Source organism: Sarcophilus harrisii, chromosome 1 (genome assembly GCF_902635505.1).
Source record: "Sarcophilus harrisii chromosome 1, mSarHar1.11, whole genome shotgun sequence".
NCBI classification, from domain to species: domain Eukaryota; kingdom Metazoa; phylum Chordata; class Mammalia; order Dasyuromorphia; family Dasyuridae; genus Sarcophilus; species Sarcophilus harrisii.
Window position 1 is genome coordinate 159171660 of NC_045426.1, and position 22054 is coordinate 159193713.

Consider the following 22054-nt stretch of genomic DNA (forward strand, 5'->3'; position numbering starts at 1 on the left):
AAATGACTTTAGGATAGTCACATATACCAGATGCACATTCCACTACAAAGAGTCTGTGTTTTGCTCTTTGGCCCTCTCTGCACTTATAGTCAGCAATTTCTGAGTAAATCAGCATGCTGTAGTAGAGAAAGTGCTGGGTATGAAGACCAGAAAGAGGCCTGGGATTAAAAAAAAAATCCAGTTCACTGGCTAGCTAGAGGTGTGAATCTGGGAGTCACCTAATCTCTTGATGCCTCAGGCAATACTCTAAAACATATTCACTAAGGTTGGGATGGTGCTTGGAGGTGAGACTTCCCTATGAAATCAAATACTTTAGTTATTTCTTAGTAATCACACATATACATATATATAAAACAATACATATAGCTACCTATACATGTAACATACACTATTATTTAAATCTATGTTCACTAGGTAACCAGAGTAATACATATATATATATACACACACACATATATATATATATATATATATATACACACACACACACATATATATATATATATATATGATTATATACATTTACATATATGTGTATATGTGTAGGGGGGTATATATGTGTATACACACACACACACACACACACACACTGTGAAAGAGAGAGAGAAAGAGTGGGGGGGAGGGCACCAAGGGACTTGCCAAGGGAATCAAAAGGCCAGGATAGAACAAAGGTGATAAGGGATACCAATTTTCCTGACTCCCAGATCAAAATACATATTATACATATGAAACATATTTATATACACATGAAACATGTTATTACAGATAATTTATAACATACATCTAATATACATAGATATGTATGTTTTGGCCTAGGAGTCAAGAAAACTGGTACTCAGTACTACTTTGGTAATAGCCTGACTGCGTGACATTGAGCAAGTCCCTTAATCTTTCCCTCTCTCATACAATCTTCTAAAACTCTTAAGTTGTGAATAGGATGCTCTTCTACATTCATACAAAAGTTTCTCACTTCAATTTCCCCATACCAATAAAATTACAGAACAGCCCATACCTCCAATATATATTCACATGTATATATAGATAAATTCCATATTGTGGTTTTTAAAACCATCAGAATTGCTTCTCATATTGAGAAAAACTTGGCTAAAACCACTGAGGTGTCCAACATTCCATTTCATACTGGTTGATTTCTCCACAGGTTTACAGGCAATTGAGACACTGAGTATGTTCAGTTTCAGGAGATCTAGGGAAGAAAATATAGCAGTATTAACAGAGAAACCTAAACAAATTGTTTTATGGAACTACATTTCAGCAATGTCTGACTTCATTAGAGTTGAAAAAGAAAGAGCTGCTCCACTAGGCTGGGAGACATTTGACTAATAAGATTCACAGTACTGTTTCCTTCTAGAATTCTTGTGTCTATAAGCATTTTAAATAAGTGCTTTTAAAAAGTTTCCATATTAAATTTTATACATTTTATTTTTGTTGTTAGAAGAGGAACAATGTCATTGAGAGGAGATGTCTTGATTCATGTGTGGATTAGATTTAGGGGATGTAGGGATACATAGTTATCAGCATCACTTTCTCTTCCAGTGACAGGACACATGTCCAGTGACAGGACAACAATCAGAATGACTGGTGATGGATGGACTCAGCATCTTGACATTTTTTTAACCAGGGTATGATCACTGTGCATGCCATAGTTTCTTGGAGACAAAAGTGAGATTTGGAGGAAGACAGACCCCCAAAGGGGGATGAGCAGTTTTAAAAAGAGTTTGGTAAGCTCCAGACCTTCCTGGACATCCTATACACCTATGCAAACTTTTATTAAAAACCCATTAGATGCATCTAGGAGGCACAATAGATGGAGTACTGGGCTTGGAGTCAGGAAGATTTGAGTTCAAATCCAGACTCAAACTCTTAGCTATGTCTGGGCAAGTCATTTAATCTATCTGCCTCAGGTTCCTCAATTATAAAAAGGAGGTAGTAATAATATCAACTAATTATTGTCAAGATCAAATGAGATAATATTGTAAAGTTCTTAACACCGTGCCTGACATACAGAGACTGACAAAAAGCATCCAAGTTCTCCAAGAAGAAATATAGATACAAATAAACAGAATGGAAGTTCTAACCATAGACTTAGACTAGAAGGACTTTAAAGCTCTAGTTTAGATGGGATAGGTAGATAGTGCAGTCAATAAAGCAGTATAGACTTATATTCCTGAGTTCAAATCCAGTCCCACACTTACTAGCTTTGTGATCATGGGCAAGTCACTTAATCCTGTTTTCATTAGTTTCTCCATTTGTAAAATGAGCTAGAAAAGGAAATGGCAAACCACTTTAATATCTCTACCCCCCCCCCAAAAAAAAAAAAAAAACTAAAACCCAAAAAAGATTATAAAGTAGATTCATAAATGTTTGTTCATAAGATCAAATCTCTAAGGCCTGGAAGGGACTCAAGATGTTATCTGGTCCAAATCAATCATTTTAAAGATGGGGAAAATAAGGCCCAGAGAGGGGAAAAGACCTTGCCTAAGTTATATAGGGAAGAAATGGCAAGACTAAAACTCTGACCCTATGACTCCAAAATGTGTTTTTTCCCACTGGCTTAGGCTGTCCTTCCCATGACAAAGGTGTCCACTGAGATCACTCAGAACTCAGTGTCTCTTCACATGCAAAAAGGACAAAAAACACTGAAGACTCCATGAACAAAATGGATTTTGTTTTAATATCAGAATGTCAATTATGCATTTGCAATGTTCCTATTTTCTAAGAATATTCAACATTTAGTATTTGAAAATATTCAAACTTTGAAAATAAGCAGTTTGGCATTATGGAAAGTGTGATAGGCTTAGTCAGGAAGCTGTTGTTCAGTCATTTCAGTCTTATGCAAGATCATGTGACATCTGGGATGTTTTCTTGGCAAAGATACTGGAATAGTTTGACATTTCCTTCTCCAGCTTTTTACAGATGAGATGGCTGAGGCAAGCAAGATTAAGTGACTTGCCCAGGATCACACAGCTAGTAAGTGTCTGAGGTCAGATTTAACTCAGGAACATATCTTTCTGTCTTCAGGCCCAGGGCTGCATTCACTGCCCCACTTAGCCCTAGTCTAGGAAATCCCGGATTAAAATTCTGCTTTAGACACTTGTTCTGGGAGGAAGGACAAATCATTGAATCTCTCTTAAGATTTATCTATAAAATTTATGTAGAAAGAATGGGAACATAAAATATCAGCAGCAAGGGCTTCTGATTTTCTTGATCATTCTAGTGTACTTCCTGAATTATTGGATGTTCATCCCTACCATCATGTTCATTCTAAGCCAGGGCAAATGAATGACTGAATTCAAGAAATACTGTACCTTTAGCTTGGATGTGCTTGGCAAGAATGCAAATAAAGCTTTGGGTTTGAAGTACTCAGCAGCATTCTCCCAAGGAAATGGAAAAGTTTAAACAAGGAAGCCTTCTAACTGCTTTCACCATCGTAACTGTTGGCCTTCTAGCTCAAGTAAATAGCTAGAAAACAACCTTTCACACTTTTTTTTTCAATGACACTGTTAGAAGGCATCCTTTCATACTTGATTTGTAGTTAAATAATTTTTTTATGCGCGCTTATGCAGAATTTGGGACCAAACTTTTATATTTATACCTCCCCATTCTTTTGAATAATTATGCTGCACATGCTGTTTATGGGTTTCAGAAAAGCCATGATCCTACAAGGAAAAGAAAAAGAAAAAAATTCCGAGAATCATGAGCCAGCATGAGCTCCTCCTTGCTCCTGAAAAAAGCCAATACCAGAATCACAGAACAGCAGGGTTATCTAGGAGATGAGACTCCAAACCCTCCTCATTTCACCACTGTGAAAATAGAGGTCCAGAAAGCTAAGTGACTATTGCAAAATTATCAGCTAGCAAGAGAACTGACAGTGACTCTTAAGCGGACTTCTCTTTCCCCCTCCTTGTAGTTCTTCCCCATTATTCCACGTTTCCAAATGTGCATCATTTTTCACAAAGCTATTGCCCCGAAAAGTGACCTAGCATTGTCTCATTCAAAAGAACTCACAATACTGATTAGTTCTGCCCACTAGTATTTTTAAAAAGTATTCTATGCCAGTCCATTCTATTTTGGCAGGAAATGCAGGGTCTTTAATTCAAGTTTTAGGGAAGGCCAAAAAAGAACTTTGTCCCGCAAAATTGCAGGAAGAAGGTTTTAGAGCTACTTGAAAAAGGGGGCGGGGTGAGGGAAATGCATGTTTTAATTGGCTAATATTTAATGGGAAACAAGATACTGGTTTTACATTTAAATGTAGGCCTCTTCCATTTGGGCTGTGGAAACCGACACCAACCTGATGCCAACCACAAAAATCAAGTGGGCTTTTGTTCCTCCTTCCCTCCCTACCCCGCTCCGTTCTTCCAACCACATCCCCGGGTGGGACTGGGGAACCCGGAGAGGAGACAATTAGCGATAACGGGGTCAATCTGCCTTACAGAGTGACCTACATTTGCTTCGATACCACAAGAGGGAATGGTTTTAATCAACGTGAGCCCAGACACTCACACATCTTTCCTCGCTCCGCTTTCTGCCCTCGTGAGAGGGATGCTCCCTCACACAGGCGCTCAGTCTCGGGGTCAGTGAGTTGGCTGCCAGCCCCGGGGATTCACGGCCGGGGCCTTAGCCTCTCAGCGCTTTTCTCACTGCCCCGAGGCGGGAAGCTGGGGAGCCCGGGCTGTGCGCGGACTCCGCGGCTGGCTTGCTAGGGGCACAAGCGCGGGCGCCCTACGCGGGGCAGCTCCGGCGCGGCTGAGACAAGGCGTGGGCGGTGATGGGGGGGGGGGGTTAGGTGGAGCGGGGGAAGGGACGCCCCTCCGAGGGACGCGCGCGAGCCGGCCGCACACCGCCCCTCCAAGTGCCCCGGGCTGCGGCCGGGGATTCGGCGCGCTCGCGGGCATCAGTCCAGAGGGGCCGGAGCGGAGCTTGCTCGCCCGGGAGCCGCCGCAGGTTGGCCGGCTGCAGGAGGAAGCGGGGGGAGAGGGAAGCACGGCCCGAGGCCCGGCCGGCGCGGGGGGCTGGGCGCGGCGCAGGAAGGGGCCGGCGGGCCGGATCTCCGCCACCCCCCGCGGGGGCTCATTGGCCGGCGGGCAGTGGGCAGCGCGGTGAATGGCGGCGGCGGCGGCGCCGGAGGGAGGCGGGGAAGGGGCGGGAGCCCGGGCCCTGGTTGGGAGACGGCGCGGGGGAGGGGAGAGCCGGGGGGCCGGGCTGGGGGCGGGGCCGGCGCGGGGCTACGGGCAGCTCCGGTGGAGAGCAGGCGCCGGCGGCTGCTAGAGCGGAGTTGGAGGAAGCTGGGAGCGGGCAGCGGGAGAGCAGAGTGCCGGCGGCGGCGGGGGAAGGAGGACGCCGACGCCGAGAGGAAGGGCAGCGAGGCGGCGGGGCCGAGGCCCGCGCATCCGTCCCGAGGTGTCTGCGGGAACGCGGAGGCCGCGCCGCCCGCGAAGCGAAGCTGCGGGGAAGGTAAGGGGTGCGGGGGCTGGGCTCGGGGCGGGAGCGCGGTGCCCCGTTCTCTTCCTGTCACCAGCCACCGCTTCCACCCAAGCCTGGCCCCGGCTGTAGCCCCGGCTGTAGCCCCGGCTGTAGCCCCGGCTGTAGCCCCGCAGCCTGCCCGAGCTGCCTCCTGACCGGCGGGGCGCGCGTGCCGCCCCTTGCTCCCGGGGCTGCGCTCCGCTTCCGTGCGCGGCGTCGGGGCCCGAGGGGTCTGCCTCGCCCCTGCCGCGGATCCCTCCTCTCCCTGGGGCGCCTTTCTGGGGCGGGGGGCGATGCCGGCGGGGGCCCTGCTTCAGCGCCCGAGCCCCCCGGTATTCTCCCTCATTTTCCCCGCGGGCGCGGCCGCCGCTGCCCCCGGATCGCCGGACTCTGAGAGGAAGGCGCCCTCCCCGGGGAGCCGGCCCTTCTCCCCGGGGGAGAGGAGGCCGGCGAGGGGTGCGCTAACCCGCAAGCCCCGCTGCGGCGTCTGACGCCCTCCTCTTCCGGGGTGGGGGGGGCCGAGCGGTGCCCCCAGTCCCGCCGGGCGCGCATTGTTTGCCCCCGGCCGGGCAGATGTTGAATGCGCCTTGAGAGACCGGCGCCGGGGTCGTTCTCTCCGCCGCCTCGATGGACCCCCTCCCGTTAGGTCCTCGATGCGAAACTGGAAGGCCTGCCCAGCAACATGGAGACAGGGTGGGGAGGGAAAGTGAGGATGTGCAAAGCGAACCGTCTGTTGTAGCGTCTTTGGGAAGCGTCCGTCACTTTCACCCGGGGCAGAAAATACACCTTCACCCTTTCCACATTCTCACCCCCCCCAACCCCCCAAAACAACCCACTTTTTAGAAAATCATTAATGCACTTTTGCAAGCCACGTTCAGGCTCGGTACAAGAGAGTCAATGGCCGTCAGTGTCGAAAGCAGAACTGTGAACTACATTTAGGCAAAATACTTGCCTCTCTGCGGGCTGTTGCTGTCTTGGACAGATCTGTCCACCGTTAGAGCCTCCTGTGCGCTTTGCAGCAGCGTTGGGGCTACTGATTTGGATTTTTTTTTTCCCGGGGTTTTAAAAGCGTTAGGGATTTTTCTGCTAGAACTGCAAATGGATCAAGAGATTTTGAATGAAGTGAGGTGGTCATTTCAGCGTGGATTGTTGGGGCTTTTAGCTTTCAATGAGAACTATGCATGGATAAGGAAAAGTCTTGGATTTTGTATCAGGTGGGAGAATGTTAATTCTATGTGGATTGTGTAAGCTTTTTAGCTGTTATCCTGCAAACAACAAAGACTTGCACTTTTTTCTCTGGAATATCTTTTTAGTAATTAGGTGCATTATGTTTCAGAAAGCTTTTAAAAACAATAGAAAAGTGATTCTGTTTTCATCAAACACAAGAGCTCATTCTCTAAGATAGGATTAGTGACTTTTTTCCCCACTCACTTTTGAAAACTAGAATCTTATTTCCATCAATCAACAGACATTTATATGGCACTTACTGTATGTGGCAATAATTTATTGACAGATTATAGTGTTATTGGGGAAAGGGTATTTGGCATTAGTGGTTATAACATGCAGATAGTACTTCATTTTGATGTGGTATTCCTAGAAGTCCAAGTTGGCTAACTTCTAGAAACAAGTATTTTACTCAGGAAAGAGCAAATATTTTAAACACAATCTTTCTCCCTAGAGGACTGTGATGGTATAGTACAGTGACCTTTTAGTCTTGGATAATTGAATCTAAAGTTTAGGATCTTAACTCCAAAGACAGGCTGGAGCAGACTTGTCTTGGAGAATGTTGAATAATTCCACTGCTGACTCTTAGTAGGAAGCTTTTATTTGCCAGACACTGGTAGATTCCACAGGGACACATTGCTTTTTCCATAGGGATTTGTTAATTCTTTCTCTTGATTACATGGACAAGGAGACTTGTGCTCCAGGGGGTGGATTAATACTGGTTTTTAAATGGCTACAGGTTTTAATTTTATTATCTTGACTTTGGGCCTGCTCTTGAGTTGCAAAATTTGTGGTCTGTGCAGACAAACATCTGTTGTTTCCCATATTGATATTATTGTATCTTTTCACATCTGTAATAAGTGGCAAAAGATTTAGTTGCTTATTGTTGGAATGGCTTGATTTTTGAAAAATATTGTCAATTATTATGTTTTCGGTTCAAACTAGGTTGGTGTAAAATATTCTAGAAGCATAAATTGTTGGTTTTGGGAAGCAGAAGTAGTGTAGTAGTCAGATAATGCATCTCGTGATTGCTGCTGGCAGGTTTTAGAATGTGTCTTTATCAAGAGAACATTTCATTTAGGGTCTTTAAAGCAGGGCACAATGCCTTTTGGGTGAAGAACAATAAAAACTAAGTTTCTCAGGTTTGTTTGTGGTCTCAGACTTAACTTGTAAAGCTCACTTTAATTATCAAAAGTCACTATTTTAAATATTTTTCCACTAAGAAACACCTATATCCATTTTTCACATTGGAATAGTACATCTATTTTTCACATTGGAATGATACAAATTTTCATTTTTCATGGGGTTTAGGAAATTTTTTAAAAGAATCTATGACATTAAATTATACACAGAGTCAGTAAAACAAATCCATTTTATCTGAGTTTTAGACTTTTATTAATTTTTTTTTCAGACACATAAATAATTTAAAGTGAAGGAGGTACTGAACAAATTAAAGTAGTTTGGTTTGGTGGAAATTAAGATAGATAAGAAGTTCCCATATATTATTATTATTATTGTTATTGTTATTATTAAGGTCATTATTAATAATCTCCAGTGTTTGAGATGTAGGAGAAAATGCCTGTTGAGATGATTGGATGCTTACTTGTATTCCTCATTTTCTCATCTCCCCAACCGATGTTTTGAGAGTATACAGAATTTTTCACTAGACAAAGAGAATAGAGGTAATGATAATGCAATACTCATTTAGTGGGTTCCACCCCTCCCCTCCACTTTACTGAAGATATAACAAGGAATTCTACAACCCCTCCAGCAAAACTTAAATTGTAATTCAGGTTTCATATTTGGGTCACTTGTCAGGTGGTTGTTATTTTTTAAAAAATTCTTCTCCCTACCTGTCATAGATACAGTTTTATAATGGTTCCTACTTAAAAGGAAGGAAATTACAGGCTGTTATCCATATTAAACCAAACAATATGAAGATAGCATATTCCAAGAAATGTTTTAATTTGTTTGACATGTGTTTGATTTTAAAGAAATATTAAATCTGTGTAGTGTCTTTCTTCCAAAAAAAAAAAAAAAGAAAAAAGAAAAAAAAAACCCAATAACATAATTCAATTGCCAATACCAACTTCAGATTGCCTTTTGTCACTTATATTCTCTAAGCATTATTTTTGTGAGAATCCATACCCATAGCTTGGACATAGTGAAGATGAGTTCCAATTAATGATGAACTCAAAAGGAATGTCTGTTGTCTTTTTTTTTTTTTTTTGGTCTCACAGGTCATAGTTGAAAGTGAGTGAAAATTCAATGGGAGTTGTAAATTAATAAAACTCAGGTGGATTGCCCCACCTTTTTTCTTCTTGCTTTCTTTCTTGAATTGCAGTGATAGAAAAGTGAGGTGATTGGCAAGAATTAGGGCTCTGAATAGGCAGGTAGCTGACTTTGCTCCCAGATTGAATAGTGGTGCCATCTTTGAGTATCTTTGGGTCACCATTGTGACCTCATGAGAGAAGGACAGATCTTTAAGGGGTGTGGATCTAATCTTTTGACCCTGGATTTCTCTTAAATTGAACCATTGCTTTGAGATTCAGTAGGAGAAAGTGGTTGTCATACTTGAGTTGGTGAAGGTCACTGAATAGAAAATATGGAAGCAACTTGTGTTCTAACTAGATGATTAAATCTAAAGTACTTTTCTGTTTCTTATAACTGTGATTATCAAGGGAATGTTGCATGGAAGAACTACATCTTTTCTTGGTGCTTTGGATTTAGGTGCTATAGTCATAAATCCTCAAAATTTAGACCCTAGGATATCTATTAGGAGTTTCTACTATTTCCTACAATAATCTTTCTAACACGGAGGGTTCTTATCAACTAGCTATTGAGTTAATTAGCAGACATTTATTAAACTGAATACACAGATTATTAACATATAATTGCCTATTGTGTTGATATATCATTCCCTAATCATTTTACTTGTATTAATCTTATTTGGCCAGCTAGATTGTATATTTCCTGAAGTTGTAGTTTCTTGTATACTCAATTAGTATTGTTTCTTGGCAGATATAGTCGAGTACTTTACCATTTCCTTCTCCAGTTCATTTTACAGATGAGAAAACTGAGGCAAATGGGATTAAGGGACTTGCCGTGGATCTCACAGCTAGTAAATATTTTGAGTCCTCCTGAGTCCGGGACTGTCACTCTACTGTGCCATCTCATCTTAATATATCACTTATTTATCTCTCATACCATAATAATTCAAATTATGCCCAGTGTGATGCATTTGGACTCAGTTTTTCCAAGCTCATTTTTTCTAAATTTAAGCTAATTCAGTAGGTTTCTCAGAATTGTGAATTTGACCTCTTTTAGTTAGATATCTTGATGTGGTGAGACAGGCAAAGGGCTGTAGTTGAGAGAGGATGTCTTGGTGTCAGGAGACCTGGGTGCAACTCATGATTTCAACTTTTTCACTAATTGTGGGACCTAAAATGAAAGCTTAATAATAATACTTCCCAAGATTATTGTGAGAAAAGCATTTTGTAATTAGTAGATTTGTATCTTGCAGAAGCTCTACTCAAAGTGAGAAATGTGTGTCCAGGTATACCCAGGTAAAGTTGTCTTAAACGGTGCCATAGGGAAGTAACATCAACAATATGCCATAATCAAACTATTGTGTCTGAGCCCTGATTTGAACTCGGGTCTTCTTGATTCCAAGCTCAGCACTCTATCCACTGCTACACGAAGGGCTAGAATGTCAGCTGTGTCAAAGAGATAATGAGTAAGAAGCCTGAGAAGTGATAGTAGTCTGCTGCCAGATTGTGAAGGACTTTCAGTATTTAAAAAGAGGTATTTATAGTTTTTTTTAGAGGAAATCGGGTACCACTGGAGATAATTAAGCAGGAGAACAATATGATCAGACTTATTATATTTTTGAGAAGTATCATTTTAGCAGCTTTTTGGAGGATAGATTTGGGTGAGGAGATCAGGAGAGGGTAGAAAGACCAGTGAAAAATCTTTGGCTAATAATCTAAAAAAGAGGTGATGAAGACATGAACTGAGGTTGTTGTAAGTGTAGAGAATGGAAGTGATGTGAGAGAATTTGCAAACATAGAATCTGAAAGACCTGGCAGGTGTTTGGATAATTGAGATTTGTCAGTTGTCAGTGAAGTGACTGGAAGAAATGTGGTGCCTTACAACAAGATTATGGAAGTTAAAAAGAAGAAATGGTTTGGGGTTAAAGATGATTTCTTTGGGACATGTTGAATTTGAGATGCCATCCCAGTTTTTGATTGAATTTTTAAAATTTTAATTATTCTAAATAAGTTATTTTAGGATATTATTAGTTATTATTAGGATCTTTTGATCCTAATTCAGTCTGAAATTCCCTTATCTATTTTATTGTCTTTATTGTCTCCTTCTGTCTTGTAGCCCTTAAACTCTATTCTTCATCTAGCCTGTAACTTCCAATCACTTGACCCCTTGGTTCTTTTACAGGTTGTTACCCCTGCACTTGCTATATTCTCATCCCTTTTCCATTTTGACCCTTTGGTGAACCAGTTCAACTCTATACTCCTCCTCTTTTGAGTTCCATGCCTCCTCATCTTATCTCTGATCTTGCCTTGTCAAGCCTCAGCCTTGGATCACTTCCACTTTCCTCCTACACACATTGCTGAATGAAGTTGGAAAAAAAAATCATGAAACCATGCTGACTTCAATACAAGAGATTTATGGTACATAACTCCAACCGGAGTCTCAGTGCTGCAAGACAATCCTTTTGTATTTTTTAATTTGATTCTTTCTCCACAGTAGCCTCCAAACCTTTTCATTCTTCCTCCCATCTCTCATGACTACCTTCTTCCCACCCTCCAACTGAGAACGTTGCCTCTTATTTTACCGGAAAAATTGAGTCCATTCAATAGGAGCTCTTTTTCCCTTTCTTTAGTCATCTCATGACCTGTCTGCCATTAATTTTTCCTTCACTTGTCTTACATGAAAAGGTAGTCTTTATTTCCAAGGTTAACTCCTTTCCGTATGCTCAAATGATTCCATTCCATCTTGTCTTCTCCCCCCAACACATTGCTCCATGTCTTACTTGTTCCCTACTTCTCAGTGACTTTCAATCTCTTCTTGTCTGCTGACTTTCCTCCACAGCATACAAACATGCCCAGGGTCTGCCCCATCCTCAAAAACCTTCACTTGATCCATCTCCACAAGCTCTCATCCCGCTTCTCTTTTACCTTTCATGGCTGAACTCTTGGAGAAGGCTACAATTGATGCATCTTCTTCTTTTCCTTTCTCATTAACTTTCTACTGTCTGGCTTCTGACTTCATCATTCAACTGAAATTGCTTTCTCCAAAGGCACCATAGTAATTAATTACTAAGTCTAATGGTCTTTTCCCCCAACTTCATCCTTGACCTCTCTCTGCAGTCTTTAACATTGTTGATCTTTGATACTCTCTTCTCTTTAGATTTCTATAACACTTCTCTATGCTGGTTTTCTTTCCTGTATGATTTTTCTTTCATCTCCTTTGCTGGATCTTCATCCCACTAAGGAAGAGGTGTTCCTCAGGAGTCTGCCCTGACCTCTCTTCTATGCTGTCTCATTCCATAATCTTATTGTCAGCTCTCGTGCAATCAGTTATCATCTCTATGCTTGTGATTCTCAGATCAATTTAACCAGCTTTAACTAAACTCTTTGCTAATCTGCCAATTAAACATTATCTACCCCTCTTCATCCCCAAACTGTCTGCCCTTCTGAATTTATTTACTGTTGAGGACTTTAGTATCCTCCCTGCCATCCAGGTACTTCATTCTATATCATGCCCCATATTCAATATTTTTCCAACTCCTATTGATTTTACCATTGGAACATCTATGTACCTCCTTCTCTCTTCTTCACACTGATATAGCCCTTTATCACCTCATGCCTGGATTATTACAATAGATTTCTGGTTTGTTTCCCTATATCCTAAATCTCTTCCCTTCTATCCATCCTACATCCAGCTGTCAAATTAATCTTCCTAAAGTGTAGGTCTGACCACATCACTTTTGTATTCAGTAAGCTCCAGTGCCTCCCATCACCTCTAAAGTCAGATATAAAATTCTCTTTGCCATCCAGAGCTTTTCACAAGGTAACCCATTCCTGTCTTTCAAGACTCCTTATACAATCCCCCTCTCCTCCCAACTCTGATCTGGTGACACTGGCCTTGTTATTCCTCAAATCAGACACTTTTGTCTATCTACTCTGGGCGTTTTCACTATCTGTTGCCCAGGCTTGGAATGCTCTCTCTCTATCCCTGCCCCCTGGCTTTCTTTAGTTTCATCTGAAATCTCATCCTTTGCAAGAAATCCCCACCAATCCCCCACCAATCCCCCTTAATGCTCTTGGGTTTTCTCTGTTGATTGTCTTAAGTTTATTTTAAGTATATTTTCTTTGTTCACAGTTGCATGTATATTGTCTCTTCTATTTAGATTGTAAACTGAGAACAGAGGCTGTCTTTTGCTTTTCTTTGTATCTCGAGCACTTAGCATAGTGCCTACAAAGGAGGAATACAAGAAATGCTTTTTGACTTTGTGTGTATAAACTTTTGGAATTTGCTAAGCATTTTAGAGAGGTTAATTTATAATTTGTGTTACTAAATTATTAAATTAAATTAAAGTAATGCTATAATTTATTACTAAAAGTCACTTGGTTGCATTTTGAAAGGCAGATTTTGAAAATGCTGGAAATTGATCTTTTTTTGTATTGGTTCACTTTTCATGTTGCAGATTTTTATCTTCCTTTCAATTTCAAATTCTGGCCACATATATATATATATATATATATATATATATATACATACAATTTTTAGGTCATTTTAGGCAGATTTCTAGTTAGTTAATCAATATACAAAGTTTGTATTGTGAGACTCGGAGTCAATGTTTCATCTTATTTCTTCACCTTCCTATTTTATTGGACATTCTCAATGATCAGATTTAAAAAAAAATATTAAACTTGACTTAATTTAGAAAGGCAAAAACTTGCATTAGTACTAATGTTATTTTTTTGTGTGTATAATTGCAATATTTTTAATAATTTTTATTTGTATTTTTTTCTCAATAGTATCTTATTTTTTCAAATATGTATTAAGATAGTGTTTCGTTCATTTATTTGTTTATTTATTTTGCCTGAGGGACTTGGGGTTAAGTGACTTGCCTAGACTCAAATGGCTAAGTAGAAGAAGTGGGAAGTGTCTGAGATCAAATTTGAACTCAAGTCCACCTGACTAAAGGGTTGATGCTCTATCCACTGTGCCACCTAGTGGGCCTCCAATTGCAACATTCTTAACAAAGTTTAGAGCTGCTTTTTCTTAATATTTTCTGCTCTTTAAACCTGTGGGAAGGAAAGCCTGGTACAGTGGATTGACTTTTGGACCTATCTCTAATCTTTGGCTTATCTTTTCTGCGTCTTAGTTTTATTGTCTATAAACAATGAGAAATAATAAGTAGAGTGCCTACTTCTACCTATGTAAAGTGTTGTTCAAAATTTCTTGTTATCCAAATGTCAGCTATTATTATTCCAATCATTTTTAAAAATTAAAATATTTTAAATTTTTAACATTAAAACATTTTAAAAAAATGTTTAAATTTGCCTTTGCCAATTATCTGTGAATAGGGCTATGCCGAACAATTCTTACAGCACTCATATAATTCTGTTTCTTTTTGAACATAAAAAGTTTTATAATCTAAAATTTCCCATTATTTTAGTAGTGAGATGATATATATTCTCGAGCTAAATGTATGGTATGTGCATTTTAGTGCTACCAAAGTTTAGTCTAGTCTAAAAGACTAAGGCAAAAGTGTACTAATAGGGACCAGGACTATTGTACCTAATAAAATTAATCCAGAATAAGGTCATTTTAGTGTATTGTGCTAATCTCTAGTCTTTGTGAGGTAATTTTTTAGTTATTAGAAAAAAATAAAAGGGCTAAAAGCCTTTGTCTTAAATTTTTGTACTTGTAATTTGGAAAGGTTTTACTATTAGTTAAATGATATCAACAAAATAGATCATCTATTGCAGAGTAGTTCAAACTACAACATCCCTAAGCCAGATAAACATAATTAGAAAATATTTAACAAAATAAATAAGAAGGCAAGAAAATATAGATAATATTATACTTTAAAACAAAGTCAGTATGTGGCCTTAGGGCTCCTTGTGTACAAATTAGGAGTCCCTATTTGAATTTGAGACTAGATGTATGATTCTGGGCAAGTGACTTAATTGGTCACTTGGTTTCAAATTTCTCATCTATAAAATGGGAGGTTTGGATTACATGATCTCTTTTCAGCTCTAAATCTTAAACCTCTGAAAAAGAATTTTGAATATTAAATTTGAATAGAAAGCTATGATAGTAGAAATGTAAAGCTCCATAGGCCTTTTTTCCTCAACCTCATAATAGGTATAAGATGGGAGGTCAGCCATTTATGCTCTCATCTCCTTAGTTCTCTCATTTATAAACATTGTATAAAACTATTTGCCATTTATGCCAAATGTTTGTAGTGAAGATCCAATGAGGTCATGAATATAAAGTTATATTATTGATACATTGATACCTAGTTGGGGAGGATGTTATCTTGGTGTCTTGGGAGACTAGGAATATTCTGCCAATATGTATACATTAGGTCCTGAACTCTTTTTAAGAGTCTTTGTTGAGCACTTTTTACTTTTTAAGGCTTTTGAACCAGCTAGAATATCCCCAGGAGCAATATGAGGGGTAAGAGGAATCCAGTGGTTTAGACAATGATAATGTTTTTGACTCTGGATTCCCAGAGTATTAAGGAGTATTAACTCCTTGTTTTATATGAAATTGGAGGGAGAAGTCTTTCTCCCTAGCTCATGTGGAAAAGCCTAATGTAACAGTAGGAAAACTGATGGCAGCAGGAAATAATAATTAAAACTTATATCTTTGTTGTGCTTTAAAGGTTGCAAGACACTTTACATACAGTATCTCATTTGAGCTTCACAGTATCTAGTACGTTGTACAGGGATAATAATCCTGATTCCTGAAGGGATTAATCTAGTGAGAGTTTCAGAGAGCCACCAGATTTTCAGGTATAAAAAGCTTACAAGGTTTACTTATTCCCTCTGATTTAAAGTTTTTTTTTTTTTTTTTTTTTTTTTTTTTTTTTTTACGTGGCAATAATAGATTTTAGCATTTAGCGCCTTAGAACTTACCCAAGTACCATTCCCTTTGCTACTTTCCCAAAGTAGATACAGCGGCTGGGATCTGTTAACTGAGACACTACACCCTGGGAGTCTGCAGACTGAAGCTGTTGAATAGTGTAGCACCACTCCTGTAGAACTGGCTTGGGTAGCTAAACTAGTCAAGTGTAGACCCCCAGGGACTCCATGGGAATAGGAATAACAATCAAGAGAAAAGGGAAGACTTAAGGGCAGACTCTCCCATAGTCTCCTTGTTCACTTCTTAGAATCATAGAGTGGGGCTTCTTAACTTTGATGTATGTGATAGACCTCTTGGGCAGTCTGGGGAAGTCAGTGGGGGGGGATCCTCTTAAGAATCATGTTTATTAATGCTTAAAATACATAGGATCATAAAGGAAACCAGTTATACAGAAATAAAGAGTAATATTTTCCCCTTCTGAATTCACTGACCCTCTGAAATTAAAGCATGGAACCCTTGGGGTGGGGTGAGGTGCCAAAAAAAAAAATCTCCTTTGCAAACCCTATAAAGTGTTATATAAATATGAACTGTTATTAGTATCGTCATCAGTGATTTGCAGGCAAACAATGCCATCAACTGGATCTGTGACTGGAAAAGGAAATAGGATACAAGAAGAGCAAGTGATAACAGATAGACCGCCCACATTCATCATTTGTGCTACTTATAATGCTGAGAGACTTGAAGGAAGATCCCCAGCATGGAGGCTAGACTCTCTAGGAAGGGAGGACACAAACAATGAGGGTAAAGTGGAATATTGGGTTTAGAGCAAGGAAGACCTGGGTTCAAACTCTGCCTTTCTTTACCCAATTGTGTGGGTTTGAACAAGTCACTTAATCCTCCAGGTGCCTCCAGTATCTGCCTAGGACTTTTGGTGGAGGGAGTTCCTTGTGTTGATAATGTTCATACACTAGATGTAAAAGAATAAATGATTTATTTTTCTTGATTAAAATAACAATGAACACATACTGTAAGTATTGTGTTGGATGCTGGAGAGAAAATAGAGCAAAGTGGTTCTTGTCTTAAAAAAATTATAATCTACGCACGGAAGACAGCATGTATTGAGGGTTGGGTAGGGGGGAATATTTTGATTTAGGAAATCGGGGATAGTGAGTAGGGGCATAGGGCATTTGATTGATGTACTTTACAGAAATGATAGTATTGAGAGATAGCATCAGAGCAACATGGGGGGATGTAGGGGAAACTAGAGATGGAGAATTCTGGCCAGTCAAGAGTTCAGGATGACAGGGTAGGATCTAGAGTTCCCAGTCTGGAGCTGAGGCACATGCATTTTGTGAAAATTGGATTCTCCTTTGTACATTGCACTTCTAATTTTGTTTTGATGCCTGTGGAAGTCTACAGTTGGGCAGGGACTCCCTCCAGTGGCTTTTGGCTTCCTGGTGGAAAAATTAGTTCTCCACCTCTGCCTTCAAACACTTGGAGATATGGATATTTTTATGAGTTCTATGCCTTCATTATAGGAGTACCTTGGAAGTTTAGTACTAAAAAAAAGTGTCTTTTGTTAGCTTAGACATGCAATGGATGTTCAGTTTGATTCTTGATCTATCAAAAACAAAGCTACTCTCTGAATATAGATATTGGACAAAAGAGTTTTCTCACATTTATATAATTTTTTAATTTCCTTTTTTTAATTGATGGAATTGAGATACAAAATAATATGATTCCAGATGAATGTTCTTGTTACAAATGATTTTCATATCTTTATTTATTTCACACATAATTATCCTTAGACTTCTATTGCCTTTGGAATAGGCTGGGCTGAAAGATTTTAACTATGGAAAGATGAATACACTTGGAAGTGTCGGGATGTAACCATTTAATTTATAATTAGCTCTTTTTAAAAAAAGATCAGAATTTTAAGCTGTTGTGGTACTGAAGTTTTAAAATGTAACTTCAGTTTGGTACACTTAAAAAGTTTTTTATAGGTCTACAGACTTGAAATGCATTCTTTCCTCACTTCTGCTTCCTAGAATTCCTAGGTTTCTTCAGAGCTCAGCTTACCTGATAACTTTTTCCATGAAATCTTTTCTGATATTTTCAACTGTTAGTGCCCCTACCCCACTACCATTTATTTTTAAAAAATTTTCTTAAGTCTGTACAAACCATTTCTCTCAAGGGCCAGGAATGTTTGTTTTTGTTTTCATATGCCCAGTACATAAATAGTTGCTTAAAAAAAATTTGTTGTTTCAATAGAATAGGATATTGAAATGATATTCAACAAAATATATAAAATTCAATATATAAAGCTGTATATTGAATAAGTCTGTATAATATATTCATAGTATATAATGTGAAACTTTAAAAAAAATTTTTTTGTAACTTTTTTGAACTGAAACTCTTAAGCCTTTACACTTTACATAAAAAGATACGGTATTCAAATTTTAAATGCACAAACGCAATGTTTGAAGTTAATGAGTATTCTGTTTCTTCTTTACTAGGTAAAAGAATGTGTGCAAGGTACAGCTGTAAGATCTTAAGACAGACGGACAGTCAGTGGCAAGAGCATCACAACGGATGGCATTTGACTGTGAAATTCCACTAAATGTTTGGAGCCCAGAGGATTGAGATAAGGAGCTCATCTGAAGAGAGGAAGTGGCTTATGTTCTCCTGCCACACCATTGATGGAGGACACATGGGCAGCAGAATGGCAGATCACCTCTCTTTCTAAATCTTTGAAGAATTCAATTTTAACTTTTTCTGGAATCACTTTAGGTGTTTTAGTACATTCTCCCCAGGCTCTTCTCATATAAACGAAACGCAATTGTTAACACTGGCAAAAATGAGTGCTGAAGGATACCAATATAGAGCCTTGTATGAGTACAAAAAAGAACGGGAAGAAGATATTGACTTGCATGTGGGGGATGTATTAACTGTGAATAAAGGGTCCTTAGTAGCACTTGGATTCAGTGAAGGGGAAGAAGCAAAGCCTGATGAAATTGGTTGGCTAAGTGGTTATAATGAAACAACAGGGGAAAGAGGGGACTTTCCAGGAACTTATGTAGAATATATTGGAAGGAAAAGAATTTCACCTCCTACACCAAAACCTCGTCCACCCCGGCCCCTTCCTGTAGCTCCGGGCTCTTCAAAACTGGAAACAGATAATGAGCAACAAGGTCAGTATTGACATGTACTTGCTGACTAACTCTCTGTTAAAGAGAGCTATTAAATTTGCATTTGGTCATTAAAGCATCATTTCATTCCCATAGTTATCTTCAGCTAAAAGCCTTGTGTGAGAACTATGTTTCATTATTATTACAAATCTAGGAATGGAATATTTTATGTTATGTTAGTAGAAGTGCTGCTTAGTATGTGGGGGTGTTTCAAATATTTTATATTTAAAATACTTTCTATCCTGTCACAGTGGGTAGCAATTCTTGTTACTCTCCAGAGGAAACATTAAATGCATTTTCAGTTATCAAGCTTTTATTAACTGCTTATTATGTGCTAGGCACTGTGCTAAGTACTGCAGATACAAAGAACAGTGAAACAATATTTCTGCCCTCAAGGAACTCATTTTCTAGTGGGAAACAAGATGTAAAAAATGGACATAATATAAAATGTAAATTAAAATCTCAGAGGGAAGGCAATTCTTATTGTAAAACTTATGATATTTGGCTAAACAGGAATCTTAGAGGTGGCAGCCTTTTTAAAGTTAGCCATATTTATTATTAGAGTATTTGTTTGGGAAAATGTAGAGAGTAATAAAATAACCACAGAATCCAGCACAGAAGAAACCATTGTTTTTCTAACCCTGTATCTACCTTTTGGTTTCCTGTCCAGGAATGCTGTGGCTGAAACACAATCCTGTAGTTAATATAAATATAGAGGCTTTATTTTCCTTAAATGCAGTTTTTTTTATGGTATTAACATATATTCTAGTTGGGTGACATGTGGAAAAAACTTTGCTTTGAAAAAAATTATGACCAAAGTCACTTGGACTCAGATTGTTTATCAGAGATTGATTGCTATTGGCATTTTTACTAAACCAAAGTAGAGTTACAGCTTCTGCCTTGCCAGCTTTGTGGTTTAAGGCTTAGATTTTTTTATTGCTGCTTCACATAGGAAAGAACCTCCCACTTGGGCAAACATTGTAAAAATTAATTTGTGCCATGCTAGGATATCTCAAGATAATTTTTGTGTGTTGTACTTTTTTTTTTTCCATTCTTTGATTAAAAAAAGGAAGTATATTTGCCCAAGTTGCATAATGAGTTACACCGTGTGTGATGTCGCAATAACACTTCTGGAAGAAGTTCTAATGTTGCTAATGTTGGACTATACTTCTACTAATAATAATTTATTCTGTCACTGACCAAATCGAGTGGATGAAAGTAGAAGTAAAGGAGGATAAAAACTACTTTTGAACCCAATTATCTTGGTAATCTGGAGTAGTTGGATAGGAAAATTAAAAAAAAAAAATTTAAGAGCCAGAAATTTGCTGAATCTTTAATAAAATCTACTAGGTCATGCCAGAAGTTGTTTTTCTTCTTCAAAGAAGATGCTGCTTCCTTAAACAGGGCAAATTTATACAATTAAATTTGTCTAATTTCTGTTTGCATGTAAGTAAAAAGTAATGAGTTAGCAGTAAATATTGAGTTTAGACTGCTATTCAGAAATGATTTTGCATAATTTCACTGTCTATCTAAAGATATTTATCTATGTGAATCTACTGTGCAAGCTATTTATTTAAATTCAGATTTTAAAAAGTTAAGCAGAATATATTTTTTTAAATTTTATTTTATTTTATTTTTTATTTAATAGCCTTTTATTTACAGGTTATATGCATGGGTAACTTTATAGTATTAACAATTGCCAAACCTCTTGTTCCAGTTTTTCACCTCTTACCCCCCCACCCCCTCCCCCAGATGGCAGGATGACCAGTAGATGTTAAAAATATTAAAATATAAATTAGATACACAATAAGTATACATGATCAAACCGTTATTTAAGCAGAATAGTTTTTAATAGGAGTATTTGAAGGAGGAAAAGGAGCTAGTGTTCCATAACATACACAACCTTATTTTGAAAAGGAGGGGTGAAGTGGGTTGGAGGTAGCTATTTGTGAAAAATCATATTTACATAGAAAGATTTGTCAAGAGTAATTCCAGTAAAGTCAAAAAAAATTTTACTGTCAACGGTAATTTTAATTGACAGTTCTGACTCCAAGTATTAATATAGGGTTTTTTGTTGTTCAGTTATATCCAACTCTTCGTAAACCCATTTGGGATTTTCTTGGCAAAAATATTGGAGAGTAGTTTGTTATTTCCTTCTCCAACTCTTTTTCCAGATGAGGAAACTGAGGCAAACAGTGAAGTGACTTGCCCAGAGTCACACTAGTGTCTAAAGCCAGATTTGAAATCATAAAAAGGAGTCTTTCTCACTTCTTTCTCACAGTTCTGGTGCTCCATCTGCTATGCCATATAGCTAACCATAAATATAGTTAACTTGATCTTAATGGAATAGAAATGTCTTTCCTGATTGGTTAATGAATTTTATTTCTCATTTAAAAATTATCCTTTATTATTTCACTTCATGTTTATAGTACTAATTGAAATCTTTTAAAATTTGACTCTTCAAGACAAAGGGAATTGATTTTCTTTGTCTTAAAAGAAGTCGCCAAAGAAAGATACAGATTGATGAATGTTATAGCCTAAGAGAGAAAATAAATATTAAAAAGACATTAGGAAGAAACACAAATAAAAGTTTGGGAAGAAAGTGGGAAGAGGTGCAATGATAATTCAATAGAATTAGTGACAAATCAGATTATTATGGAAAATAGGCCAACAGGAATGAATTTTATGCATGTTAGCAATTGCTAATAAACAAGTTGGATACCTTTGGGTTAAACATGTATTCTGCTTGAAAAAATATCAAAGTGACAAACTGAAAGTTAGGGAGGGTAAATATCTTTTTTTCTTCATTGTAACATGGTAATTATTATTTAGCATTCATGCCTTTTCTCTTCCCTTCCCTCTTTCCCCAAGTACTCATTTGTGACATATGTATTCAGTTTAATTGGTTACTACATTGAGTCAGCCAATCAGCCACATTTTGCACACATTTGCTAGTCAGGGAATGTAAGGAAAAACAAAGATAGTGCCTGTTCTAAAGGGGCTTACATTCTAATGGATGAAGACACTTAAAAAGTTAGCTG

General features: G+C 38.7%; 1 protein-coding gene across 1 annotated transcript in view; it reads left to right on the forward strand.

Annotated features, from left to right (window-relative positions):
• Positions 1-5384: 5384 nt before the first annotated feature.
• Positions 5385-22054, forward strand: part of PIK3R1 (phosphoinositide-3-kinase regulatory subunit 1) — a 96749-nt gene continuing 80079 nt past the window's right edge. Inside the window, exons 1-2 of the mRNA XM_031965863.1 lie at positions 5385-5472; positions 18342-19016. Coding sequence (XP_031821723.1) covers positions 18683-19016 — 334 coding nt within the window. The 5' untranslated portion in view covers positions 5385-5472; positions 18342-18682. The remainder of the gene's footprint in view (positions 5473-18341; positions 19017-22054) is intronic.